A 26,403-nucleotide genomic window follows, 5' to 3' on the forward strand; every position below is an offset into this window, starting at 1 on the left:
AAAAAAAGGAAACAGATCCCTTTAAGACCTAGGGTTGGGCAGATGATGGGGAAGAAGCCCTACATCTTCCTTATTCTCCATTTTAAAATCTCTATCTCCATGAATTTAAAATTAATATGTTTGCTGCTTTGGCTGCAAAATTCTGTTTTGAATTTATAGGCCTTGTCTTTGCAGTTTTTCCCCTGTAGGCTTAACAAGGGAAAGGTCAGGGCAGTGCTAAGCTGGCAGCTAATAGTTTCTGCGTTAGTCGGTGGACGTGTAAAGAGTATCAGGAGGATTGCTTCAGGCTGAGAATTCTGAGCACTGTGTCTATGGGGTTGCTGATCACTTTGTGTTTTATTTTAAAAGCCTGAGAAAACAACAACAGCAGGATAATCTGACCAAGTTGACAGATGTGTAGGAGCAACTCCTGAAGCCGTGTATGCTACAGATATGTCCCTTGAGCTCTCAGAAATGACTTAGAGTGGGCACTGTCCATTCATTGAAGTCCTAGGTGCTCTGGTAGCTTTGCAGGCAAATAAACCGAGTTTGAGATGAGGCCTGCAGTTGAGCTGGCCCCTAGGAGTATTCAGATTTGGGGAGACTGCAGCTTTGGCAGCTGGCTAGCTACCGCCCTTTTCCTCTTTCCCTTTGTCTCTAGTGTTAAGTTGCTTCTTTCCCTGGCCTTTGTCTCTTCAAAGTTGATGGCAGGTGTGAATTCAGAGAGGATGTCATCATTATTACTATAACTTCTGGAACAAGGTGGTGAGCACGTGATTGGCATATGTGTTCCTAAATTCACTTGTGAGGTCCTTCCCAGGACCAGTGGCCAAGGTGCTCTATAGAGTCACACCATCTGGGGGAAAATCCTGGGTTTGTTTTGGGCAAGATTCTTAACCTGCGTATCTCAGTTTCCTTCCCTGTAAAATGGCGTTCTTATAAAGATGAAACCCAGTGATATATATGAAGGATGTGGAACATATTCTGGCACATAGTAAATGTTCAAAAAATGTTATTCTTATGGTATCAGCATTCTTACGGTTAGTTCTTCTATGGTACATTCAACACAAAGATTAAGTTATGACTATCACAGGGTAACCTCTCCACCCTCAATTTTTCCAGCTGATGCCATAATCTCCAAAGCCCCCACTACACACACACACACAACTGTGTGTGCACACGTAGTAACATGCTCACCACCTTCTTCCAGAAGTTAGAGTAATGATGATGACATCCTCTCTGAATTCACACCCACCATCAACTTTGAAGGGACAAAGGCCAGGGAAAGAAGCAACTTAACACTGGAGACAAAGGGAACCTTTCCTTATTCTAGAACTGCCCAAACTTTATGCATACACCACCTTCACAATTTTTCTAAATCCATGGATCATGTGTGCTATTATTTAATATTTTTCTTCTTTTTTTTTTTTTTTTTGTGACAGAGTCTTGCTCTGTCGCCCAGGCTGGAGTGTAGTGGTGCAATCTCAGCTCACTGCAACCTCTGCCTCCCAGGTTCAAGTGATTCTTCTGCCTCAGCCTCCAGAGTAGCCGAGACCACAGGCATGCACTACCATGCCCGGCTAATTTTTGTATTTTTAGTAGAGTCAAGGTTTCACCACGTTGGTCAGGCTGGTCTTGAACTCCTGGACTCAAGTGATCCACCCACCTCAGCCTCCCAAAATGCTGGGATTATAGTCATGAGCCACCACGCCTGGCCTAATATATTTCTTTAAATCAGTATACTTTTCATTTTAATGAAGTTATTTGTAACTTTAATATTACCTTTGATTGCTGTAGCTGCTCATATATGTGTATATATTTAATCTGTGCTAATACATATTTTAATTTGTAAATGTTTGTAATTTGTAAAAGCAGCACCTTCTACTATGATCTGCTCTCCCCATGGTTTGCGTCCACACTTGGAATCACCTCTCCATCCATTCACTCTGTCGGTCAGGAAGAGTGGGTGTCAGGATGCGAGTTCTCTCCTCAATGCCTCTGCATCTGCCGAGTCTTGTCTTTAATGCTTCATTACTATCTATACCTGGTGAATTCTTTCTGCCCATCAGGGTCCTGCTTAAATGTCACTTCTACGAGGCCTTCATCTCTCTTCCAGACAGCTAGTTGCTCCATCCTGTGGTCTCCTGGCATTTTTTTGTATCAAGCAAAGGCTGGTCATCTGCTTCTTGGTCTCCTCTACAGACCATGAACTCTTCAAAGACAGGGAATATATCTTAATTATCTTTGTACCCTCTTTGACCAGCAAGATGCCTGGTACACAGTAGGTGCCCAATAATTGTTGAACAAATAAATCTGCATTGATGAGAAATGAGATTCCTTCAGTGTTGAGGGGTGACATGGTAGTAGCACATTCTTTATGCAGGTGAGGATGGGAGAATTGTCCTGAAAACAAGACTCTGAAGTTACCTCTTTCCCTCATTCCCTCCCCACTGCCTACTTCTACTTCCTCCCAGGTTATGAGCAGCCGTTTTCTACCCTACGACAACATCATCACAGACGCCGTGCTCAGCCTTGATGAGGACACCGTGCTTTCAACAACAGAGGTAAGAACCCATGCCTAAGGAGCGGCAGGTGGGCTGTTCAGACGGTCACCTCATGTTGCACAATACTAGTGCTTCTCTTAGCCGTGCCTTGGCAGAACTAGAAAACATTTTTCAAAACTTCCTACAGCAGTGGTTTTAATCAGCCCGATTCCTGTTAGCACCTTGCGGCCACCTGGCACTCTGAGGAGGGCATCTCCCCTTCATTGTCTCTGCTAATTGGATCCTCATTTGCATAACTGGGCCTCACCTCTCCTTCCAGGCCTGCCCTCCTTTTTTGTTTTTAAACAGCACAGTTGTGGGCAGGCGTGCAGAACCAAGGGGAAGGGGGAGGGTGCCTGTTCTGCATTATGTTGAAACCATGCTGTCCAGAGGCGACAATCCCATTCCTCTCCACGTGTCCTATTGTCTCAGTTGGGAGACTCTATTTGGGGCTCTAAAGGCAGCTTTTCTGTCTTGGTTTAAAGAGCTCATTTTCTTTCACCTATACAAGAGCAAACGGTTTCACTTTAAGGCTGTGATGGAGATTCCTATTTCAGATGTTCAGGTATTTGTGCCAAAAATAAGATTGCCTAAAGAATGCGTGCGGAGGAGAGAGAGAGGAGGAAAGATAGATATGGTAGAAAACCAATTTTTACAACTCGAATGAGTATTGATCTCTGAAACCTTTCTTTAAACCATGAGGGGACAAAAGACAGCTATATAAAAATGGAGTATATGAGAAATACATTATTAATGGCAACTACTAAAAAGCGTGGAGACGCAACTACTTATGCCTTTCCCCTTCCTTTTTTTTTTTCCTTTTTGTTCACAATCATTTTCCTTTTAATGTAAACATCAGTGTAACCTGCGCTTTCCTGGACACCAGTCTAGTTCTAATGGCCTGCTGCCCACAGAGCCAGGACTCAGTGTTGGCCCTAGGCAGGTGGACTCAGTGTCTCCTTCTCGAAATTCCACAGATGAGGCCGGGTGCTGTGGCTCACGCCTGTAATCCCAGCACTTTGGGAGGCTGAGGCGGGTGGATCACAAGGTCAGGAGTTCGAGACCAGCCTGGCCAATATGGTGAAACCCCGTCTCTATTAAAAATACAAAAATTAGCCGGACGTGGTCCAGACACCTGTAGTCCCACCAACTCAGGAAGCTGAGGCAGGAGAATCGCTTGAACCCAAGAGGCAGAGCTTGCAGTGAGCCGAGATCGCACCATTGCACTCCATCCAGCCTGGGCAACAGAGCGAGACTTCGTCTCAAACAAACAAACAAGAAAAGAAATTCCACAGATGCTTTCGAGGTGCCATTAGATGGCGTTGCATAGATGTCATGTCAAAGGGCAACCTAAATAATCCCAGGACAAAATGTCCTGGGCCTCACCTTGTTAAAATGCTTTCTATGCAGCCAAAGCTCTATAAGTACTTGTTGAATGAGTGGTTGGGCAGGGTGGGGGATGCATGCTTTGGGGATTCAAGGTGGGCACACCGCCAACTGTGTCATGTGTAGGTTGGCAGGAGGAAGGGATGTTGATAAGCTTAACATTCAAAGGGAAAGATAGCTATGGAATACAGGGTACAGGTCTCTCCGGCTTGCATTTTTCTGCCACTTTCTGCAAGGGAAACTGGAACACATTTATTCAACAAGTATTTATTGAGAGATTTCTTTATCCTGGTCTCCATGCCAGGTACTTCAGTTACACAGTTTCAGGCTATATGCATCTGAATCCTGGCAACAAACTGAATTCAAATCAGATGATTCAAATGAAGGAACTTTGGATTCCTTAGGGAGATGTAGATGGGGTTAAAAGATCCCATAAGAGAGAATGAGGCACCTGGTAAGTAATGACAGCAGGAAGCAGCTCTTCCCTTTGGCCTGAAGGAGTGAGAGAAGGAATTCCTTCTTTCAAAGGCCCTGGGAGATGGCACTAGGAAGGAGAGTCTGCTCTACAAGTGCTATGATCATGGAAGGACATGGCTACTGCCAGAACTCTAATGGCAAAGGAGAGAGGGAGCAGTGAAGAGATACACTGACCTCTCTCTCTGTCCTGTCTCGATTTTCCTGCTGGTGACTCCCATTGACCTAACCCAACCAGGTGATGCAGTCATTAGGGGTCCGTTATCCGAGGGCACAGGGCAAGACAAGAAGAGTGGACAGTGGATTTTGGAGGGCAAACACAGGCAAAGCAGCACACCACCATGGGGCAACAAATGGTCAAGACAACTACAGCATGTACCTTAATCATCCTATGACCTGAAGTATTGATTCATCTTCTATCTTCCCCTGGGCACAAGGCAATTAGTCTCACTCTAGGATTTGTTTTTCCCTATCCCATGGTGAAATAACTTTCAACTGCTGTGATGCATCCTCATGCTGGTGAATTTCTTTTCAAAGAATAGCAATTCCAACCACTCAGTGCATGCTGGGAGGAACATGTGTTGTATGTGAAGTAATTAGAAGTCAACGTGGGTTGAAAATGATATGTAAATCTAAGAGGCTGGCAGTCTGGTTTGCTTTCGCCTGCTGATCAGTGGAGTGGTTCTGTTGCCTAAAATGGTCCTGGGCAAGGATTTCTCTTTTCTCTTTTTTTAGGTGAATAGATGTTGGTTCACTTTTTTTTCCTCTCTAAGGATCTCAGATTGTTTAAATGTCTCTCTGCAGCATTGAGGATAGATTTTTAAGCAGCATCCTATAAAGGGCATTATAGTTGGTTTATAGTTATTTACATTTATCTGGATTGCTGCAAACGCTGCTCAAAAGAAAACAGATGTTGGTTTTTCAGAGAAAGGGCCTTAAACTGACCTTTGCCTTCTTTGATGTGTTAATAATCTGCGTGAAAGCAGCGCTATCACAAGAATCATAGTTTTATCTGAATTTACTTTTGAGTTCCTTTGAAATGACTTGAAACAGCTTTAAGATAGTAAGAAATTCATGTGATGAGAACACCCCATTGGGTTCTGTAGTAGTTGCTGGTGCATGTGTTTCCTTTTCAAAGAATAATAGAAAACCCCAAAGAGTGCTATCAGGCAGGCTGATCCTTTGACAACAGGCAACATAGTATACTATCCCATCAGTTGGCGCCATTAGTATTGGCCACTAGTGAAAAGGTACAGGTTATCACAACCCAATTTCAATTTTCTGGCAGATGTTCCCCATCCTCTGCTATCTTTTAACTTTGAGATAACACGCTCCCTACCAAACTTTCTTAATGTCGGTTCCACCACCCTGTTTTTTTCCCCACTCTGGATTTTTTCCCCACCCCCCCAACTCTGGATTTTTTTTTTTTTTTTTTTTAGATGGAATCTCGCTCTGCCGCCCAGGATAAGAGGGCAGTGGCACCATCTCAGCTCACTGCAACCTCCACCTCCTGGATTCACGTAATTCTTGTGCCTCAGCCTCCCCATTAGCTGGAATTACAGGCGTGCAACACCACGCCCAGCCAATTTCTATATTTTTAGTAGAGACAGGGTTTCACCATGTTGGCCAAGCTCGTCTCAAACTCCTGACCTCAAATGATCCGCCCACCTCAGCCTCCCAAAGTGCTGGGATTGTAGCCATGAGCTACCATGCCTGGCCCCCTCTGGATGTTATAGTTTTGGGGAACAGGCCATATTTTTAAGTCTTCTTTATCTAAAGATAAGGCAGTGTATTAGGATTTTTTCAGGCAAACAGAATCAATAGAATATATATATTATATATATACATATATATATACACACACATGCACATACATACATACATACTCTGACAGAGAGATTTATTATGAGGAATTGGCTCACACAATCCTGGGGGCCGGGAAATCTCACGATCTGCCATCTGCAGGCTGGGGACCCAGGAAAGCTACTGGTGTAATTCTAGACAGAATCCTACAGCCTGAGAACCAGGGAACCAATGATGTAAATCCCGGCCCAAGGGCAACAGAAGTTAGATGTCCCCGCTCATCGGGCAGGCAAAAAGAAAAAGGGGGTGAATTCCTCCTTCCTTCACTTTTGTTTTGTATTCACACTCTGAGATGACTGGGTACTGACCATCTGCATTGGTGAGGACAGTGTGCTTTACTGAACCCACAGATTCCAATGTTAATCTCATCCAGACACACCCTCACAGACACACCCAGAAATCATCTTTCACCTGGGCACCTCACGGTATAGTCACATTGTACAATTAACCATCACAGGTCCTGCTTTTGAACCTCTGAGAGGGTAGGACCTGGACTTAGCAGCATCACTCACTTCCCCAGCTACCATCACAGTGCCAGGACTCAAAATATTTGCAGAACAGATGAAATTTCCATTTGTATTGCTTATCAAGAAGAGATAGGGCAAAGATTATGAGGTGAATCATAACCTGTATAAGAGACAAATTGCTATCCTGGCTAACACGGTGAAACCCCGTCTCTACTAAAAAAAAAAATACAAAAAACTAGCCGGGCGAGGTGGCAGGTGCCTGTAGTCCCAGCTACTCGGGAGGCTGAGGCAGGAGAATGGCGTAAACCTGGGAGGCGGAGCTTGCAGTGAGCTGAGATCTGGCCACTGCACTCCAGCCTGGGCGACAGAGCCAGACTCCGTCTCAAAAAAAAAAAAAAAAAAAAGAGACAAGTTGCTTTTAACACTAGAGTAACAGAGCCAAAAGAGAAGTTATGATATAGTACATAGCACATTTGAAACCAGACTGCCTGAGTTTGAATCTTGGCTCTGCCACTTATTAGTGCAGCAAATTACTTGAACTTATAATATCTTAGTTTCCCTTTCTGTAAACTGAAGAATGTAAAAGCCCCAGGGGTATTGTGAGGATGGAATGAGTTAAAATGGATAAGCACCTATAGCTACGCCTGTTGTATTATAAGCTTTTCACAATTATGAGCATTATATGATGTTTTGCTGGCACTATTTTTGTTATTTTTATTTTCTGTTTATTATTTTGACTTACCATTCATCAAATGAGCATAGAAATCAGAAGTGAGTTTATACATTTGAAAACAGAGCATTTGCTAACTGTAAGTGCTGGTTTATAGCAGGTTCAGAAGTACCTGCTTTGGGCTACTATAAGCACTGGAAAGACATTTAGCTGCATTTCCTTTAAAATAATCCTGTGGCTTCAGTTGGCCTTGTCCCCACTTATTCTTAGTGATTTTCGCTGTGGATGCTTTCTTCTCGTTTCTCTTAAACTGTGCATCTTCAAACCTAAGAGGCCTGAATTATGTTTTCTTTATGATATCTGCTCTGTATTCCTGTTAGAACTTGTTGTGTTTTCAAATGTCATTTCTCTTACTCTTAAGAGGGTGCTTTTATTTTAGGCACTTTGGCTTTGATATATGCTGGGTGTGATATATGTTGTATATTCATTCTTTGGATATACATGGGAAGTGTCTCATTTATAAAACAGATGTGTTTGTGTCTCATGTGAATCAGGTCACATGCACCTTTGAGGGAGGGGGAAAAGAAGCAACTGCTTTTTCGACTTATGTTTTAGCTTGAACAGACTGGATTTTTAAAGGGCATATCAGCAAATGTTTTTTCTTCCTTTCATTTCCACACTAATCTGAAGTTTCTTTAACAGAAAACATTAAAATGTGCATAATTATGGGGCAAAATGTCAAGCAGTCAGTTTAATTTGGTGATGAATACATAGAATTAATGTTTCGCCACAGTCCCAGGATTTTGCATTATGAATTAGTGGGGGGAAGGTCATGTTTTGTTGACATTTGTTAACGCTGTTGATTGCTTGTTTGGCTTGTGTTCTGCCTGCAGGTGGATTTTGCCTTCACAGTGTGGCAGAGCTTCCCCGAGAGGATTGTGGGGTACCCCGCACGTAGCCACTTCTGGGATAACTCTAAGGAGCGGTGGGGATACACGTCAAAGTGGACGAACGACTACTCCATGGTGTTGACAGGAGCTGCTATTTACCACAAGTGAGGAATCTGGACATGTCTCTTACAGACTTTACGTAGCTTTTTATATTGGCTGCCGCATAAATAGGAACCAAGGCCAAATCTTGTTAACAACATCAGGGAAAATTAGTCTGTATCCCCACTTAAGTTTTGCTAATGTGTCAAATGTGTGTTTTTGAAACCGAAACCTCTTGGCATATTTCATTTCCAGAAATTATGGTAGAGTCACATTTTCAGTTGGTCTGAAGTGTGAAAATACACTCAGGGCATATTAGGTAGCTGAATATTTAGAATAACAACAACAAAAGGAAATACCTAAGTCAGCACCCAAGGGCACTGTTCTAGGTGCTTGGGATTCATCATTGAGTAAAGTAGAAAAAATTCCTTGCCAATGCAGGTCTTACATTCTAACAAAGGAAGACAGTCTACATAATAATTCCATAGTTTATTAAGGAAATAAGTGATATAACAAAAGACAAAGTATAGAAAAGGATCAGGAGTTCTGAAGGTGGAGATGGGGCAGGTTGGGGGTGTCCAGGGTGATTCTAATTGAGCAGGTGAGATTTGAGCAGACTTGAAGGACAGGAAGTTAGTCAAGAGGATATGTGCAGGAAGAGTGTTCTGCCAGGAGAACAGTGAGAATAAATGCCCTGAGGCAGAATACTGGAGAACCATCAAGGAGACCACTGTGACTGGGTGGAATGGGTGACAGGAAGTCAGAAAAGTCAGGGGGCATGGATGCATGACCTTGATGTCCTTGATCATGAGGACTTGACTTTTTCTCTAAGTGATATGGGAGGAGGGCAGGGTTTGAACAGGGTTCGACATGTACAGCATGTCACTGTACTCTGAATGCTATAGGCAGTTTTAACACAGTGATAAATCCGGCAGGACCTTGATGTCCATCATGAGGACTTGACTTTTTCTCTAAGTGACAGGGGAGGAGGACAGGGTTTGAACAGGGAGGAGAAATCCACCTTTTCTTTTATGCATCCACTGTGGATGCTATGTTGAGAAGAGGCTATAAGAGACCTAGAGTTGAAGCAGGAAGCCCTATTAGGAGGTGATTGACATTATCTAGGTAAGAGACGGTGAGATCCTGGGACCAGGAAGTGAATGGTGGCTGTGGTAAGTAGTGATCAGATTGTTTTGAAGATGATTTAGCATGATGTCTAGACAGTCTGGATGTACAGTTGATGACTCCAAGTCTTTTGACCTGAAGCACTGGAAGATTCGATGAGGAAAGCTACAGATGGAACAAATATCAGAGAAAATATAGGAGTTCAGTCTTGGATATGTTAAGACATCCAAAAGGATATATGGAAAAAGCTCACAGGTAGAGATACAAATTTGGCAGTTGTTTGCATATATTTGATCTTTAAAGCCAGGGGACTGGAGTAAGATTACCAAAGTAGCGAGTGTAGATAGATAACATTCCCCACTCAACCAGTAACAAAATCCCCGCTCTTCTGTCATAGTAAAGGTGAACACACCAATCTTGTCTTAGTCTTTTTTAGTAAAGAATAGGGAATTTTGCTATCTCAGGGATAGCTTGGAAATGCTCAAGGCACAAACATTTAGGCTGACTGATTCTTGGTCTCAGGATTTCACTTCTTGAAAGTTCATTGTTCCTATTGCTTCTGCCACCACCACTCAAAAGAATCTGATTCACCCAAATGATTTTTCCTATAAATATATGCTATATGTATATAAATACATTTTAAAAACAGTAGGATGAGAAATAATTCAAATTAATTATGGGTTTTCTATTACGATTGGCCACCCCATTAATTCAGATTTTGCTCTAACAGGATTGAAATATATATGGTTTAAGGGCACAAATATAGAACAGTCTATTGTTGGACTCAGAGTCAAGGGATAATATTGAATACAGTTCTGATTAAGCCAATGATTAAAATTGTTAAGCAGCTTTATAATATATAGATCATGTGTAAATAACTTCTCTTGCCATCTAAGTATTTAGTTTTTCTTTCTAACTCACCAGTCTGATATTAGAGTTAGACTGGGCAAGCAATGTCTGTATGTCTGTATCTCTGTGCCTTGTTTCCTCATCTGTAAAATGGGAGTAATAATAGAGCCTGCCTTGTAGGCTCCTTCTGAAGACTGGATGAAGCATTTCTTGTAAAACACTTTAGAACACTATCTGGTATATAACAAGTAATGTAGAAGTGATAGTTATCATCATCATCATTATCATTGTCATCACCATTCATGACATGTTTAGGGATTCAAAGAATGGGTATGTGTTTTCTGTCTCAGAAGTCCACTTGTTATCATGTGATAATGGCCCCCTGTGAAACCCATCTTTGATTTTTACAGATATTATCACTACCTGTACTCCCATTACCTGCCAGCCAGCCTGAAGAACATGGTGGACCAATTGGCCAATTGTGAGGACATTCTCATGAACTTCCTGGTGTCTGCTGTGACAAAATTGCCTCCAATCAAAGTGACCCAGAAGAAGCAGTATAAGGAGACAATGATGGGACAGGTAAGTGAGTGTAGAAGAGCCCTCTTCCCTTGCTTCACTCACTGGTGGTTCAGCCCCAGGTAATGAGGACTCATGCACCTCTAGATGTTCCACCCAGGAGCATATAATGAGGAGAAACCAGAAATGAACCACATCAGAAAGCTAGGAAAGAGTGTATGATTGGTGCAGGGATAATTAGGAAGACACAGGTTAAGAGTATCTTTATGCCAAGAATATAAAGCTGTCCTATAATCTTTAAGGTGACATGAGAAAGATATGTCTTTAGAGTTTGTCTTAGTCCATTTGGGCTACTATGACAAAAATACCATTGACTGGGTGGCTTAAATGACAGACGTTTATTTTTCATAGTTCTAGAGGCTGGAAAGTCCCAGATCAAGACACCAGCAGATTTCATGTCTGGCAAGAGACCGTTTCCTGATTCATAGACAGCCCTCTGCTCATTGTGTCTTCACATGGTAGAAACAAGGGCAAGAGAGTTCTCTGGAGTCCCTTTTATAAGAGCACTGCTCCCATTTGTGAGGACTCCACCCTCATGACCTAATCATCCCACAGAGGTGTCACCTGCAAATATCACATTGAAAATTAAGCTTCAACATATAAATTTTAGGGGGCACAAACATTCGGCCCTCTGCAGAATTAAAGCCCTACAAATAACCTATGAAGTTGATTGTAGGTACCTTATTTAATGTCTAGCAAACTATACTCTCTTTAACACAGTTTTCTGGTGCTTGCAGTTGAGTTGAATTGTGTCTTGGTGACATAGCAGGAGTCACAATATTCAATTTTCAGTTCTAGAATCAGCGTTTATATGCTGTAGACAAGTCAGTTTCCTTCTGAAACTCAGTTGACTCATCTTTAACATGGAAATGGTGAACTCTACCTCACACAGTTGAAATAATATGTGAAATAAAAGTGAAGTAAAATATTGTGTTGAGTTATAAAATTGTAGTATTAAAGATATTTTCAAGGAAATAGAATCCAACATTTTCTTTTTACAAATAAGAAAACTAGTATCTAGTGAATTTAAGCATATTGCCACAAGTTGTCACTGGGAATTGAATCCCAGGGTCTGTGGATTCCACTGCTTGTCCTTGTACACCCCGGTGTCTTGGTATCAGGTCCATCTGGATATGCTGAATTTCATCTATCTTTATTCATCTTGAGCAGAGCCCCTACTATATGTAAGAAATAAAAAACCTTGGCCAGGCACAGTGGCTCATACCTATAATCCCAGCACTTTGGGAGGCCGAGGCAGGCGGATCACCTGAGGCCAGGAGTTTGAGACCAGCCTTGCCAACATGTCGAAACCCCATCTCTACTAAAAATACAAAAAATTAGCCGGGCATGGTGGTGCATGCTTGTAATCCCAGCTTACTCGGGTGGCTGAGGCACGAGAATCGCTTGAACCCGGGAGGCAGAGGCTGCAGTGAGTTGAGATCATGCAACTGCACTCCAGCCTGGGTGACAGAACAAGGCTCTGTCTCAAAAAAAAAAAAAAGAAAAGAAAAAGAAAAAACAGATAAAAAACCTTAAGAAACAACATTAAGAGTCACCCATGTTAAATCATGGAGTATCCAACAGGATTGAGGTTAATCTGAATGAACATACTTTAACCTGGTTATATTAGTTCAATTTTGAGGGGATTTGCATATGCCTTGGAAAACATATACGAATGTTAAAGAGAGTATTGTTTGCAGGCATTGGAAAACATATACAAATATAGCTTTTGCAAAGGAAATCTTAGCTAGGCCTCAGTTAAGCTGACAGTTTTTCATTCACTAAATTTAGTAAGCAAAAATGTAAAGTTTATAAATAATTTAAAGCTTATAAAAAGTTATTTAGTACTTAGTATGTTATCAGGTACTGTTCTAGGTATTGGTTATGACGAAAGAGCTGTCCTTAGCAAGAGTCTGGTGGAAAATTCTGTTTCCTTCTAATTATGGAAAGAACAGATAAGAGGATTTGTAAGAATGTTTAAGGCTGAGAGACTATTCGAATTCAGGCAAGATGTATCGTCTATTATGTGCCCAAACATTTTTATTTACATTTTTATTTATCTCTTAAGAATGAGGATACATTCTGAGGAATGCATCATTTGGCGATCTTGTCACCCTCCGAACATTATCAAGCGTACTTACACAGCCCTATATGGGACAGCCTACTCCACACCTGCGCCATATGGTATAGAGCTACTCCACACCTGCGCCATATGGTGTAGGGCTACTCCACACCTGCGCCATATGGTGTAGGGCTACTCCACACCTGCGCCATATGGTGTAGGGCTACTCCACACCTGCGCCATATGGTGTAGGGCTACTGCACACCTGCGCCATATGGTGTAGGGCTACTCCACACCTGCGCCATATGGTGTAGTAGGGCTACTGCACACCTGCGCCATATGGTATAGGGCTACTCCACACCTGCGCCATATGGTGTAGGGCTACTGCACACCTGTGCCATATGTGTAGGGCTACTGCACATCTGCGCTATATGGTGTAGTAGGGCTATTCCACACCTGTGCCATATGGTGTAGTAGGGCTACTCCACACCTGCGCCATATGGTGTAGTAGGGCTACTCCACACCTGCGCCATATGGTGTAGTAGGGCTACTCCACACCTGCGCTATATGGTGTAGGGCTACTCCACGTCTGCGCTATATGGTGTAGCCTATTGCTCCTAGGCTACAACATGTATAGCATGTCACTGTACTGAATACTGTAGGCAGCTGTAACACAGTGATCAATATTTTGTATGTAAATATTTCTAAATACAGAATAGGTACAATAAAAATAGAGTATTACAGTTATATGGGACCATAGTCATCTATGTGGTCCAACATTGATTGAAATGTCATTATGTGGTGCATGACTGTATATTATCTTATTTAAAGACATGACATTTTAAAAATATTTTTTACTCAGAGTTCTTCAGAACACTCAGTAAGTAGGCAACTCTAGTCATACAAGGCTTCTTATGGGGTGGATTTGTGCTGTTTTAATAGATTATTCTAATTCTACCAAACAGTATTTCTAGTAATTTCTTACATCTTTACAGAAAAATCTAAATTTAACCTTAGGTCTAACTAGGTGTATTCAGATACTATATTTGCCCCCCTTCTTTCCATCATACACAGTAATTTATTTAATGTTTGTATGACCAGTAAAGTAAATGGATATCATCCTCTAAGATTAGGCTTTTATTACATAAGAAAAACATCTTTTCTAATAGATGTTGGTTGACTCAGAATAAATGTTAACATCTAGAAGCAAAATGATAACCTGAATGATTCAACGAAACTTTAAAAAAAAAATTTTTTTTTAATAAGAATGAGCGTAAACTCTAGAAAGTATTTCTAGTTGCATATATGAGTATTTTTGCCTGAGTACGGCACCCTTTGGGAATGAGTGGGCCAATCAAAAATGGCCCACAGGCCGGGTACAGTGGCTCATGCCTATAATCCTAGCATTTTGGGAGGCCAAGGCAGGCGGATTGCTTGAGCTCAGGAGTTCAGGACCAGCCTGGGCAAAATGGCAAAACCACATCTCTACTAAAAATACAAAAATTAGCCGTGCGTGGTGGTGTGCACCTGTAATCCCAGCTACTCGGGAGGCTGAGGCACAAGAATCACTTGAACCCGGGTGGTGGAGGTTGCAGTGAGCTGAGATCACGCCACCGCACTCCAGCCTGGGTGACAGAGTGAGATCCTGCCTTAAAAAAAAAAAAAAAAAAAAAAAAAGGCCCACAAACCCATATCCATTTAGGGTCAACACCAGTTACGTTTAGGACTGTCTACTCTGATATGAACTTAACCAGTCAGCTCCATTTGATATCTTTCTCTGATTTATCGAGTTCTCCTCATATAAAGGCTGAAGAATGAAGCTTGAGTTCTGCCCCTCTCTAGCCTTGAACAAATAACTCTCACTTCCTTGAACTTGCTTCCTCAGCTATAAAATGGGGATATTATTACCTGGGTAGATACTTCACCAGATTGTTGTGAAATTCAAATGAACTCCATGAAAACACTTTACAAATAGTGTTTTGTTTGTTATTCTGCTGTTCAGAGAAAACTTGACATTTGTGTTTATCTTCAATGTTATTTTGAGCATGTTGACACTGGGATTTTAAAGTGACTCTTACTGATTCTCGCACTAAAATGTATCTTCCCATGAAAGTGTTTTTCTAACAATGTGAGCACAGCAAACACATTGGACACACATGCATACATATACATCATTAAAGAGTTGCCTATTGGCATAAATGGGCTTGTGGGTTTTTTCCCCATAATTGGGCAGCCCATCTTTTCCATATTTCATAAAAACAAGGATTTAAAGACAATGTGCTTAGTCATTCTATTTAAATTTCAGCACTCCAGTCATTTAAGGCATTCTTTTTAAATCAATGCCAATCATTTGCATGATCTAAAAATATTTAACCAACTTTAGGGGCAACACAGAGAGCTAAAAAGATGGTAGCCATCTTTTCTGTTCGTCGAAAGTTAATCTTTTTTCTATTCTGGGTGAGCAGTGATTCTTTGGAGGGCTGATTGCCCTTTAAAAAGTAACCTTTGGGGGTTTTAGTTGAATAGGAAAGCCAACAATTCTTGGGTTAAGAGAAGAACAGAATTTTGAGATTTTAGTATAAAGTTAGTTTTACAGCAACATGCCCTATTTACCACTGAATCTCCCCTTCTCATCCTCATGGAGTCACGTCAATGGGAAGGCTACAGAAGAGAAAATGGAATTTTAGATGCTGCCTAACACTAGCCTTGACTGACATGTAAAAGGTGCTATTTTGTTCTTCAACTATATACGTGAACTTTTAACAAAGGATTTAGTAGGACCCTTATAAATGTAAAGAGATAGTAGAAGGGAGGAAGTGATGGATAGAAAGATAGACTTCTCAAAGTAGACTTCTCAAAGTTGGTTGGTATTTCTAAATCAACTATGTAAACAGGAAGGATTTGGAAAACTATCTTTGAAAGCATAAACACATCGTTAATCTTAGTACCTGGTCCCAAGAGCAAAGAGAATTTTTAAATTGAGTCATTGTAGTACTTGAGCTTCAGTTGCTAAGTCATGGACTGACCAGAGGATTAGTCAATAAATTTTAGAGAGTTAAAGTCAACATGAATCTTTGTTACTGTGTTTTTAACGCTGAGGAACGTAGCATACCTTGGGAAAAACCAGCATCAGCGATTGCATTTTCAGCAGGTGCATAGATGGTGAGACTTGGTGGCCGGGGCAGACCTCGAGCTCTGCTGCTCGCTCATTTGCCTGACTTCATTTTCTGCAGTGTTTCCATCTCACTTTGCATTTCTCTCATCATCATCCTTGTTTCTCTCCTTCTCCCTAGACTTCTCGGGCTTCCCGTTGGGCTGACCCTGACCACTTTGCCCAGCGACAGAGCTGCATGAATACGTTTGCCAGCTGGTTTGGCTACATGCCGCTGATCCACTCTCAGATGAGGCTCGACCCCGTCCTCTTTAAAGACCAGGTCTCTATTTTGAGGAAGAAATACCGAGACATTGAGCGACTTTGAGGAATCCGGCCAAGTGGGGGAGGGGAAGCGAGAAGGGACGGGGGTCAAGCTGCTTTCTCTTCCCAGTGCAGATCCACTCATCAGCAGAGCCAGATTGTGCCAACTATCCAAAAACTTAGATGAGCCGAATGACAAAAAAAAAAAAAAAAAAAAGGCCAATGAGAACTCGACTCCTGGCTCCTGGGACTGCACCGGACTGCTCCAAACTCACCTCACTGGCTTCTGTGTCCCAAGACTAGGTTGTGTACAGTTTAATTATGGAACATTAAATAATTATTTTTGAAATGATTGCTATGCAGGTTTAAACTTTTTTAATGATCAAAACTATTAAAAACCAGAGTTCTTTGTTTAATCAAAATTGTGTTGGTTGTGAATATTTCAAAGCTGCTATTCCTTTTCCCACAGACATCATTGTCATGGCCATGTAGGGTGTCCTGCAGTTTCAAAAGTTCAGACTTCATGGAAAACACAATAAGTCACTCTACCCATTATCAAGAAATAGCTGAGCATAAGTTGTAACGTCATTATTCAACTTTGCCAGTGCAAATTGTTTTCCACTTCGAATCTTCAAATCCACTTGAACTTTTATCTCTAAAATGTCGCTGCATGAAAGAAAGTATGACGACTTCCAGGTAGGCAGTTCTAACTGAAAACTCTATGTTTGAGGTAGATACATATGATAATCATTTTTCATTGGGGGGTGGGGGGAATTAGTATTAGTACCAAGAAAACACTAGTATAATTAAGAAATGTTCAGTTTGCACAAAGATTCATCTGGATAACCCACCAGCATGTTAGTGAGATGGAAATACAGACCCACAACAGTAACCCAATACTTGCAGGGGTGTGGGCACGGTTATAGATTCAACCATTGACCTAAGTCTGTGTAGCACTGGGAAAAGGCTTTGGTTTAGAAGCCAAGGAAGAATGCATATATTGGGGAGAACAGATTATTTACAAAATGAACTCTTTAATGTTTGTGAAAATCTCAAGTTTCAGAGTTTCTCTATCGAGAAAGAAACAGGGGTAATAAGGTGGAAATGCACACCAGTGAACGAGAGGATTGCTGCAGAGTAACTGAGGAGGTGTCTAGCCATTGGGACCCTGATGCCATTTTTGGTCAAACATTGTTTTGAGCAAGAATCTGGCAAACAAAATAACAACAAATGTGAATACAGTTTCTTGTACTTTTAATTTTTAAATCTGTGGAGAAGTTTAGTTATGCTTCTTGCTGAAAAGAACATTTCTGTCCCTGAAAATGCTATCTTGGGCTTATAATTATTGTTAAATTCCAAGTATACGCTGAAAAAAAAACATATCCCTAACTCTGTTATGAAAAATGGAGACTTCTGGTATTAAATGCTTTCTTCTACTTGGAAGAGGCCAGAGAAAACAGGGAAGAGAAAGATATTATTGAGTTTTACCACTTGTTATGCAGAATAAACAATAAGCACTTGAGAGTCCCTCCCTCAAACTCTCATACATTTCATATTTCTTTACCATTTATTTTCAGTTTTGTTTTAGAAGAAAAGTTCATCAGATAATTTTGTTCTGATAGCTTCAAGTGGCCGTCTTAGGTCAGTGGAAACCGTAAGTCCAGTGGACTTTACCTCATCCTTTCTTTGTAAACATCTGGGAGAGGAAGAGGAACTTGCAATGATAGCTTGGGGATGATGCTGTAAACAGGAATGAAAGTGTTCGCAGAAGTCCAGAGAGGTGACTCAACAGGCTACCTAGCTGCAGAACAAGGAGTAGAGCCCACATATCCAGATGGTGTTTTGAGACGTACATAGACAGTGAAGTTCAATTGAAGAGAGGCTTTTCTCTGCAGCCTCATGACTCAGAACAGCTCCCTAAATACCTCTCTCATCTAATTGGACCCATCCGTAGTCCATTCTCAAACATGTGACATTTTCCCTTAAGTAGATGTGATTATCCTTTATGCATTTGTTGAAAAATAATTATTAAGTCCATGGTACTTGCACTTGTGTCTTTCTATAAAACGTTTGGTCTTATAGGTTTTGTGTCATTTAAGCTGCACTTCTCAGTAAGTTAAAAGATTAGCAGTTAATCTTTATTCATTTGGCGTTTGCGAATGTGTATTTAAATTATTTTTTTCAGGATTGGCAAATTATTCTTGTGTCTTTCTCCTTTACAAAAAAATAAATGCAATATTTTGTTCAGTGACCCCAAAACTAACTTGAAACTTAGGTGGTCATGTTGGCTTGCAAAGCAATGTCCCTAATTGTACCAGTCAGTCACACAAGTGGATTCAAGGACCTGCTTTGCCAGACTGACCTGTCACCAAGCTCACAGGACACATATCTTCCACAAACAACGTGTGTCATGTGAAGAATAATGGTAATTATAAATAAGAACAGGATATGACACACCTTTCGTCCACTTTAAGTCTCCACAGTTCCATTTTATGTCATTCTCTGAGCAAATCTCTTTGGGATGTGAGCTAGCGTGTTCTTCTCCCATTTGGAATATAAGACTGGAAATAGAACAATGCTTAACAAATCAGTGAAGCTCAACAGTAATATGTAATTTTAATTCAGTTAGGAAAGAGTTGTACTGCATTGCAGCAAGTTGACAAATCATAGCCATCTCTGTAGGGTGTCAGGAGTTATCTCCTGGTCAACTTTAATGATAACTAGGGGTCCCGAAGTGGGCTAACATGTGCTGCATTGGAGAGAAGCCAAGGTCCAAGCAAGAGTTCAGTGCCAACCACATAATGAATTGCTTACAGAAATTCTAGAGGACTCAGCCACTTATGGATTTCCACACAGCATCTTTTCCCAGCTCCACATTAAGACACAGGATCTTAAAAGTAATTTTTGTAAAGCTGGCTATGTATTTATTTATTTATATGAAAGGGTTATAAATATCAAAGCTTACCAACACATTAATACGGATCACCTTTGTTCAAGCTAGCAAAGTGGCTCAAACTTGAGACTGTAGAGAAAAATCCATGAAATGATCACAATAGTCATACCACAAAAGATAGCATAGCTAGTTGGGCCTACCCGGTCGTATCAACACATTTTCAGATAGATGCTTCAGAAAAAAGGGAAAGCTTGTTACTGGAATCTTATGTGCATTACACTTTAATTTCTTCTTGTTACCAATGGTGCTCAAAGAAGGATCAATCCAGTTGCATCCTTCAATTTCCCTTTTAGAATGACTTTTGATTTTCATTACAGTAGGCTATGTTAGCCTTTATTTTGGTGGTTCTCAAATACCTGGTGACTTGAAAGAATATTATGCTGGTGGCCTTTCATAAAGGTTACTGAACTTTAATCAGGGGTGAGATGAATGAATGTGAATAGGCCTATATACTATTTTTTTTTAATTAAAAAAAAAAACAGGGCACTTGATTTAAGAACAAACCTGTTTAGAGGGCAGGATCAGGGAAAAGACAGCCTTACTAGGTTGGAATCTGAATGAGATTCTTGCTGGACAGGGCTGAATTGTGGATGCAAAAGCCAAGCAAACTTCCCAGACCTGGAAGTGTCTTGTGTTCCCTTGGGTCTCTGAGAGCTCCAGTATTTAAAAGTAGCAGTTATTGCCATGAACTCTCAAATAAAAATGCTCCTGCCTTTTAATTGTGAATATAATCAGCATGCAGCCAGTACATCAGGACCCCAGTTGCTGAATTCATTTACCTAGTTCCCATTTACAGCGACTACGGACAAGAAGCTTTCAGATGGTTTTGTCATTCTTGGCCAGATTTAACCAAGAAATTTCTTTCGCCACCAGCCTCATTTTCTCAGGCACCCTACAGGGACAAAGTTGTTTTGAGTTAAGTTCTCAGCAAATAAGCATTAATATCACACTGTGTTAAACTTGTCTCACTTGGTATTAGAACTTCAGCATAAAGAGATTAGTTTATTCTTTGACACCGAGTCTGTTTTTTTTTTTTTTTTTTTTTTTGCTTTAGGACAGAGCCTTGCCCTGTCACCCAGGCTGGAGTGCAGTAGTGCAATCTTAGCTTACTGCAACCTCCACCTCCTGGGTTCAAGCAATTCTCCTGCCTCAGCCTGCCTAGTAGTTGGGATTACCAGCGTGCACCACCATACTGGGCAAATTTTTGTATATTTAGCAGAGACAGGGTTTCGCTATGTTGGCCAGGCTGGTCTTGAACTCCTGACCTCAGGTGACCCACCTGCCTCTGCCTCCCAAAGTGCTGAGATTACAAGTGTAAGCCACCACGCTTGGCCCCACGTCTTTTTTTTTTTTTAAAGCTTGGGGGATTAAGTACCCTAAGATAGTGGTCTCTCCCATCAGTTCAATAATGCTGTACAGAACCTCTGGATAAAAAAGCTGTTATTTACACCATAATTGTAATGATGGACGTGACTCCTCAAAACCACCTCTCCCCTTTTTGCCCTTTCCAAAAATCAAAGGCTTTTGTCTCCATGAGTTTTACCTAGTAGGGATTGTAGTTGTCACTGGTCTAGAGTTCCAATACATTTTATATCAGGAACCTCAATGAGCTACCCAGAATTGGAACTTACATGGCCCAGTAACTAGGAGAAGAAGGCAACTCTTGAGAAAGCTGAGCCCTCAGGATAGCACAGTCTCACCCTTGTTTAAAATCAAGTCAGGCTAGCCTTTCAGTCACTCTGGTTTTGTAATGATTTGCCTTTTAGGCCTCAGGCCATTTGATTTCTGCAATAGTTTTCTGTTCTTCTCCTACAGGAATACATCCCCGTCCTTTCGGTTGTAACTATTACTAAAACTAGGGCCATGCAAATGACCTGGTTACCATGTAATGAACCTTGTGTACTTATTTTGAGAAAACAATATGTATAGGATATGTTGAGGGGCAGAAAGAAAGACATCAAAAACTGGAACTATTTTAGGTGGCAAATTGTAACGCAAAAAACAGAAGTATACCTTATTTTGTATACGATGTACATTTGGGACAGAGTTTTCTAATATGTTGCCAATGTTTTTGTAGTGTCACCACAGGTCTTTTCTGAAGTGTTTTTCCCATTTGTTATAGAGTATTAATGACTTAGCATAATTAAGCCCTCAAGTATGTGTGAGAGAGCGCGTGTGAGAAAATACAAAGCCATAGATCTTGATTTACTTCACTGACCTGTGTAACTTTATGTCTGGGTTTCGCCATCCAAGATAGATTGTTTTATAGAGAGTGTCACCAAAGACTTTTTCCTTCCAATTTATAGAAGAAAAAAAGAAATTATTAATAAATGACATGACTTTTCATCTGTGTGGTTTTCATTCCATCTTTTCTGTTGACTGCAGAAAGACGCCAGTTCTCAGGAGGATTCTGTGTGCCAGGAAAGGCCAAGCTTCCTTGGGGGTTCTGGGGTAGATAGCCAGATGAGGTTGGACAGAGAGTGTGCTGGGTGTAGGGCCAGCACTCCCAGCCTGGCTGCAGCCCAGCGCCCAGCCTTATGGGGAACATGGGGCTGCCAGCCACAGCCATCTTCCAGACCAGATGCAGCTGGTGCTGTTGGAAGCAGGCCAGGGTGAACAGTGGTGATATGCCCAGTTCACAACATTCCTTCGCATGAATGCTGGGACAAAGTGGCAGGGCCGAGCCCCAGAGCATCTGGATCCTGACAGCTGTGGCCATTACCCCTTTGGTTTCAACTACTGCATCGAGCTCATGAATTGCTGGCTTGCGAGGCGTATATCACACTGGCATTTCTCAAAAGAATTTTTAAGTGCTTCAGGTGTGTTGCAGCTCCATGATTCAAGGCCACTGTAGTAAGGTTTTATGTTCTTGCAATACTCCTTCCTTCTCTCCTGTTTCCCTCCCTCGCTCCTTCCATCCCAGTGGTAGCTCTCCCCCAGCTCTGTTACTCTTCTTCTTCTCTCTTTTCTTTCTTTGGACATTTTTACAGTAAGAACATTAAGTCACCAATTTCACATATTTACAGGAGAGCAAATGGCAAATTGCATTTGGGAGCATCGATTTGCTTTATGACATCAATCACATTTTGTGTTCTGGATTTCACTTTGTCCATTTGTAAAATGGTGACTTTAAAATAGTTACTTACAAAGACTTTCTGAACAACAACTGCCTACTGAGCACTGAACAAGGCAGATGAAAAGGTGAGCTTGGACAAGGCCACTCCAAGGCAAGTCATCAGAGCAGGCTCGGAAAGGAATGTGGTGAACACAGGTCTTAAGCTGGCACACTGTTATGATAGTGCCACTTGTAAAATCTGGCCCCAGGGTGTGCCTAACAGTAGAATCATTTCCAAGTTGGAGGACAAATGAGGAGGCTGGTTGTAGAAGTAACTTTTAAATTTGGTTCCAACCTACCTCACAGATGTTTCAATGAATGCTATAGCGTGCAAAGATACCTTGAGCGATCCTCAATTACAGATGATGTTGCTTTATGGTCTGAGCATTTCCACTGAGTCCACTCGTGAGATGAGAAAACTAGAAGTTATGTGTAGATGCCTGCGTCCTTCTACGTTAGCCTCCCCGACTTTGTGCAGCCTCTGTGGTTTGCAGGAACTCAAAATACTGGGGGAGAAATTAGACTACGCTGGGTACTCCTCTAGGCTCAAATATGCTTTAGAGGATACAGTAGAGGTACTCACCTACTAGAGTGGATTCAAGGTTTTTATTAGCTTTTGACCTCAGACACATGAAACTGTCCAAGTTTACAGGTTAAAATTACAGTCTTTGGAGCCCAAACACCTGGGGTTGAATCTTGACTCTTTGTCTTCGTAGTTTTGTGACCTCATTGAAATTACCTGATCTCTCTGTGCCTCAGTTTCTTCAGGTAAGTAGTAGTCTATACTTTATAAAGCTCTCCTGAGGATTAAATGAGTTAATAAATGTAAAGTTCTTAAAGTAGCACCTGGTATAAGCAGTATGTAGTTTTTACCTATTAGTTAATATTTTGCCAAAATAGTTTATTTTAACCTGTTGAAGAGGAAATATTCTTAGTTTAATGTTTAGGACCTTAATACTGACCCAAATTAAACTGTGGTCCCTCTAGTTCACAGGCACCTCTGGTTTTCAATTATAATCACATTTTAATGCCTCTTAACATGAAATCATCATAACATTCAGGAATCATCAGCAATCCATCAGCAGAAATTGTGCTAAGTCACATTTTTTTGGTTTTTTTTTTTGGTCTGCCTTTGAGGGATGGTCTGTTTTTCATTCTACTCAGTGGAATGTAATTGAGGTAGCTCCAGACTGAAATGAAGTTTAGGTGCCAATTATTGTTTCTTTCTTGGTGACTTACATTTTATAAAGAAAGAAAGCATGCTCCTGTCAATATGCAAATTATTTGCCAAGTTTGAATTTGTGTTACAAACTAAACTGTAAATAACTTGGTTTCCTTGACCAAATATGCTGGTAAAACAGGCCTAAAATGTGTCTTTAATCAGACGGGATCATATCATCCCATCTTAGAGTAGAAAAAACGTTAAGCTATGAAGAGGGAGACTTGGAGGCTATTTTGGCTGCTCCCCAAATATGTCATTTTAGAACATATTTTTTTAAACTTATATATAGGGAACATATTTCCATGTCATTAAATCATCTCATCTAATCAAATGTTAATGCTGCATAGTGCTCCATTGTCTGGCCGTTTCCTATATTTCATAATTTTTTCACTCAACTTCTGCTCTTGGAAATTTAGGTGTTTTATAATTTCTTACTATTATGTGGTAAATATTTAAACAACAATTTAATGTAATGAATACAGTGGTAAATATTCCTCAAGATAAATCTTTGTTCATATCTGTGACCACTGTTTTAGGATAAATAACAAACATGAAATTGGTAGGTCAAATGTTAAAACTATTTTAAAGATCTTCACTGCATATTCACAATATATTTCAATATAAAGTCTACGAGTAGAAAATCTAAACTTATCCAATAAAAAGCTATATAGAATTTAAATAAGGAAATTAGTGTATTTGTTTTTGGTTGGCCACCAGGTTAATTGCCACGTAGTTAAAACGAAGGGAAAATAATGCTGAGCTATAATTGCTAAGAGTCTATGGTTTAATATTTTTTGATAATTGCAGTTTGGCAGCCAAAGTGTTTGAAATAAATTGGGGTCCAGGGAGGCAAAATTAACAAAGGGGTCCTCAGTGGTTAAGAAAGAAAAAAAGGTGACTGTCATTTCCTTGCAGAGACCAATTTACTGGTATTAGCCTTCTTATTGGATGTTGGAACATTTTTCCTGGGTACCATGTCACTTGTGTCTTCTTTCTAGGTTGAAACACAGTAAAAATGAAGCATTCCTCTCAAATGTTTTTCTTTTTCTTTTGGTAATATCCATATCAACTAATTTTTAATTAAAGCATTTTAAGTATCACCCCCTTGGCAGCTAGTGCCCTTTTCTACCAATAGCAGCCTGTTTTCTCTTAGGGGAACCCACCTCTCTTTCCCTCATAGCACCTATCATTTGGAAGATGCTGGTCAAGCCCATCATCCTGACTCCAGGGGAAAAAATAACCTGTCAGGTCAAGGAAGCCCAATTCTAGATCATCTGTGAGCACTTTTTTGTTGTTGTTCTTGTTTGAGACAGAGTTTCACTCTCGTTGCCCAGGCTGGAGTGCAGTGGCGGTGCCATTTCAGCTCACTGCAACCTCTGCCTCCCAGGTTCAAGTGATTATCCTGCTTCAGCCTCCTGAGTAGCAGGGATTATAGGCATGGGACACCATGCCCAACTAACTTTTGCATTTTTAGTAGAGACAGGGTTTTGCCATGTTGTCCAGGCTGGTCTTGAACTCCTGACTTCAGGTGATCTGCCTGCCTTGGCCTCCCAAAGTGCTGGGATTAAAGACGTGAGCCACCACACCCAGCCCTGTGGGCACTTTTAAGAAGGAGGTCTCATATTTCCCCTAGCGTTAGGTACACAATAGAAAATGGTGAGGATTACACTAGCAGTGTAGCAAGGCTGTAAGATGTGCTGGGGCAGACTTCATGGGAAATATGCATTTAACTGACATCTTAAAAAATTAGTAGGGATTTAACTAGCTGAAAAGGGTATGAAGTAAACCTTTGTCTCACAACAGAACCTAATGGAAACCTTCCACCAGAAGTACGTGGCAGAGAGAAAAGTGAGGGTCTAAATCTGTGTGAAAGACATCGTCATAACACAAAGATTTAGTAGGTTCAGTTTGACAGGGCTCAGGATGACTGCTTGGCTAACAGTAGGTACTCCCAGAAAAAAATGTAAGTAATAATAATAATAGTTCTCTTGAATCTCATCTTCCTTCCCCCTAATGAAAAAGTTTCAGTGCAAAACACTGAAGTGTGGGTCATATCTGATTCTATTGCACTTGCCAGAAAAAGCACGTGGAGGATAGTAGAAAGCATATTATTTTCAAAATCGTTAGAGAAGATCTGGCTCTGAAGACTTTGGGCATGAAATAATTGACTTCCAAATTTTTGGTTACAATGTAGAAAGTTACAGGAGTTGCACTCTCATCCTTATAATGAGTACAATGAGTACAAGTTCAATAGGCTACAATATTGTGATCACTTAAAGCCTAGCAGAGAGCAGAAGATGCAAAGAAATTTAAATAAACCAAATCTTAGGAAGACACAATGCATTCCTAGGAGAAAAGTGTCCTATGACTGCTTTCATTCCTAGTAACTCCAGGGTGTTACTCCATCATAGACTGGGGTAAGGAGAAATCAAGTAAACTGCTAACAAAATTTTGGTAGCCACGAGTGGGTTGGCATGAGAAATTCAGATTCCAACGTGATCCAGTCAAATATTGATCTGTGCTCACCTGCCCATTTTTTTCCCATGGGGCATTCCTCAAGTGGAAGTAGCAGGATACTCAATGCTAGATGCAGGATAGGAGGTCTGAGAGAAATCCCCCTGAGGCACACTGGATCTTCACCAGGTAAAATGCAGTGGCCCATCAATGACTGAGGGCAGGACAAGAACACTGAGAAAGATCCCCTCCATTCCA

The 26,403-nt window shown here is 41.0% G+C and overlaps 1 protein-coding gene across 1 annotated transcript in view; it reads left to right on the forward strand.

Annotated features, from left to right (window-relative positions):
- LOC105468540 (exostosin glycosyltransferase 1) overlaps positions 1 to 21,700 on the forward strand; it is a 322,551-nt gene extending 300,851 nt beyond the window's left edge. The window contains exons 8-11 of the mRNA XM_011718768.3: positions 2,454 to 2,543; positions 8,276 to 8,436; positions 10,756 to 10,927; positions 16,280 to 21,700. Of these exons, the coding sequence (XP_011717070.2) occupies positions 2,454 to 2,543; positions 8,276 to 8,436; positions 10,756 to 10,927; positions 16,280 to 16,465 (609 nt within the window). The 3' untranslated portion in view covers positions 16,466 to 21,700. The remainder of the gene's footprint in view (positions 1 to 2,453; positions 2,544 to 8,275; positions 8,437 to 10,755; positions 10,928 to 16,279) is intronic.
- The last annotated feature ends 4,703 nt before the right edge of the window (positions 21,701 to 26,403 follow it).

The sequence above is a fragment of the Macaca nemestrina genome, chromosome 8 (genome assembly GCF_043159975.1).
Source record: "Macaca nemestrina isolate mMacNem1 chromosome 8, mMacNem.hap1, whole genome shotgun sequence".
Lineage (NCBI taxonomy): Eukaryota > Metazoa > Chordata > Mammalia > Primates > Cercopithecidae > Macaca > Macaca nemestrina.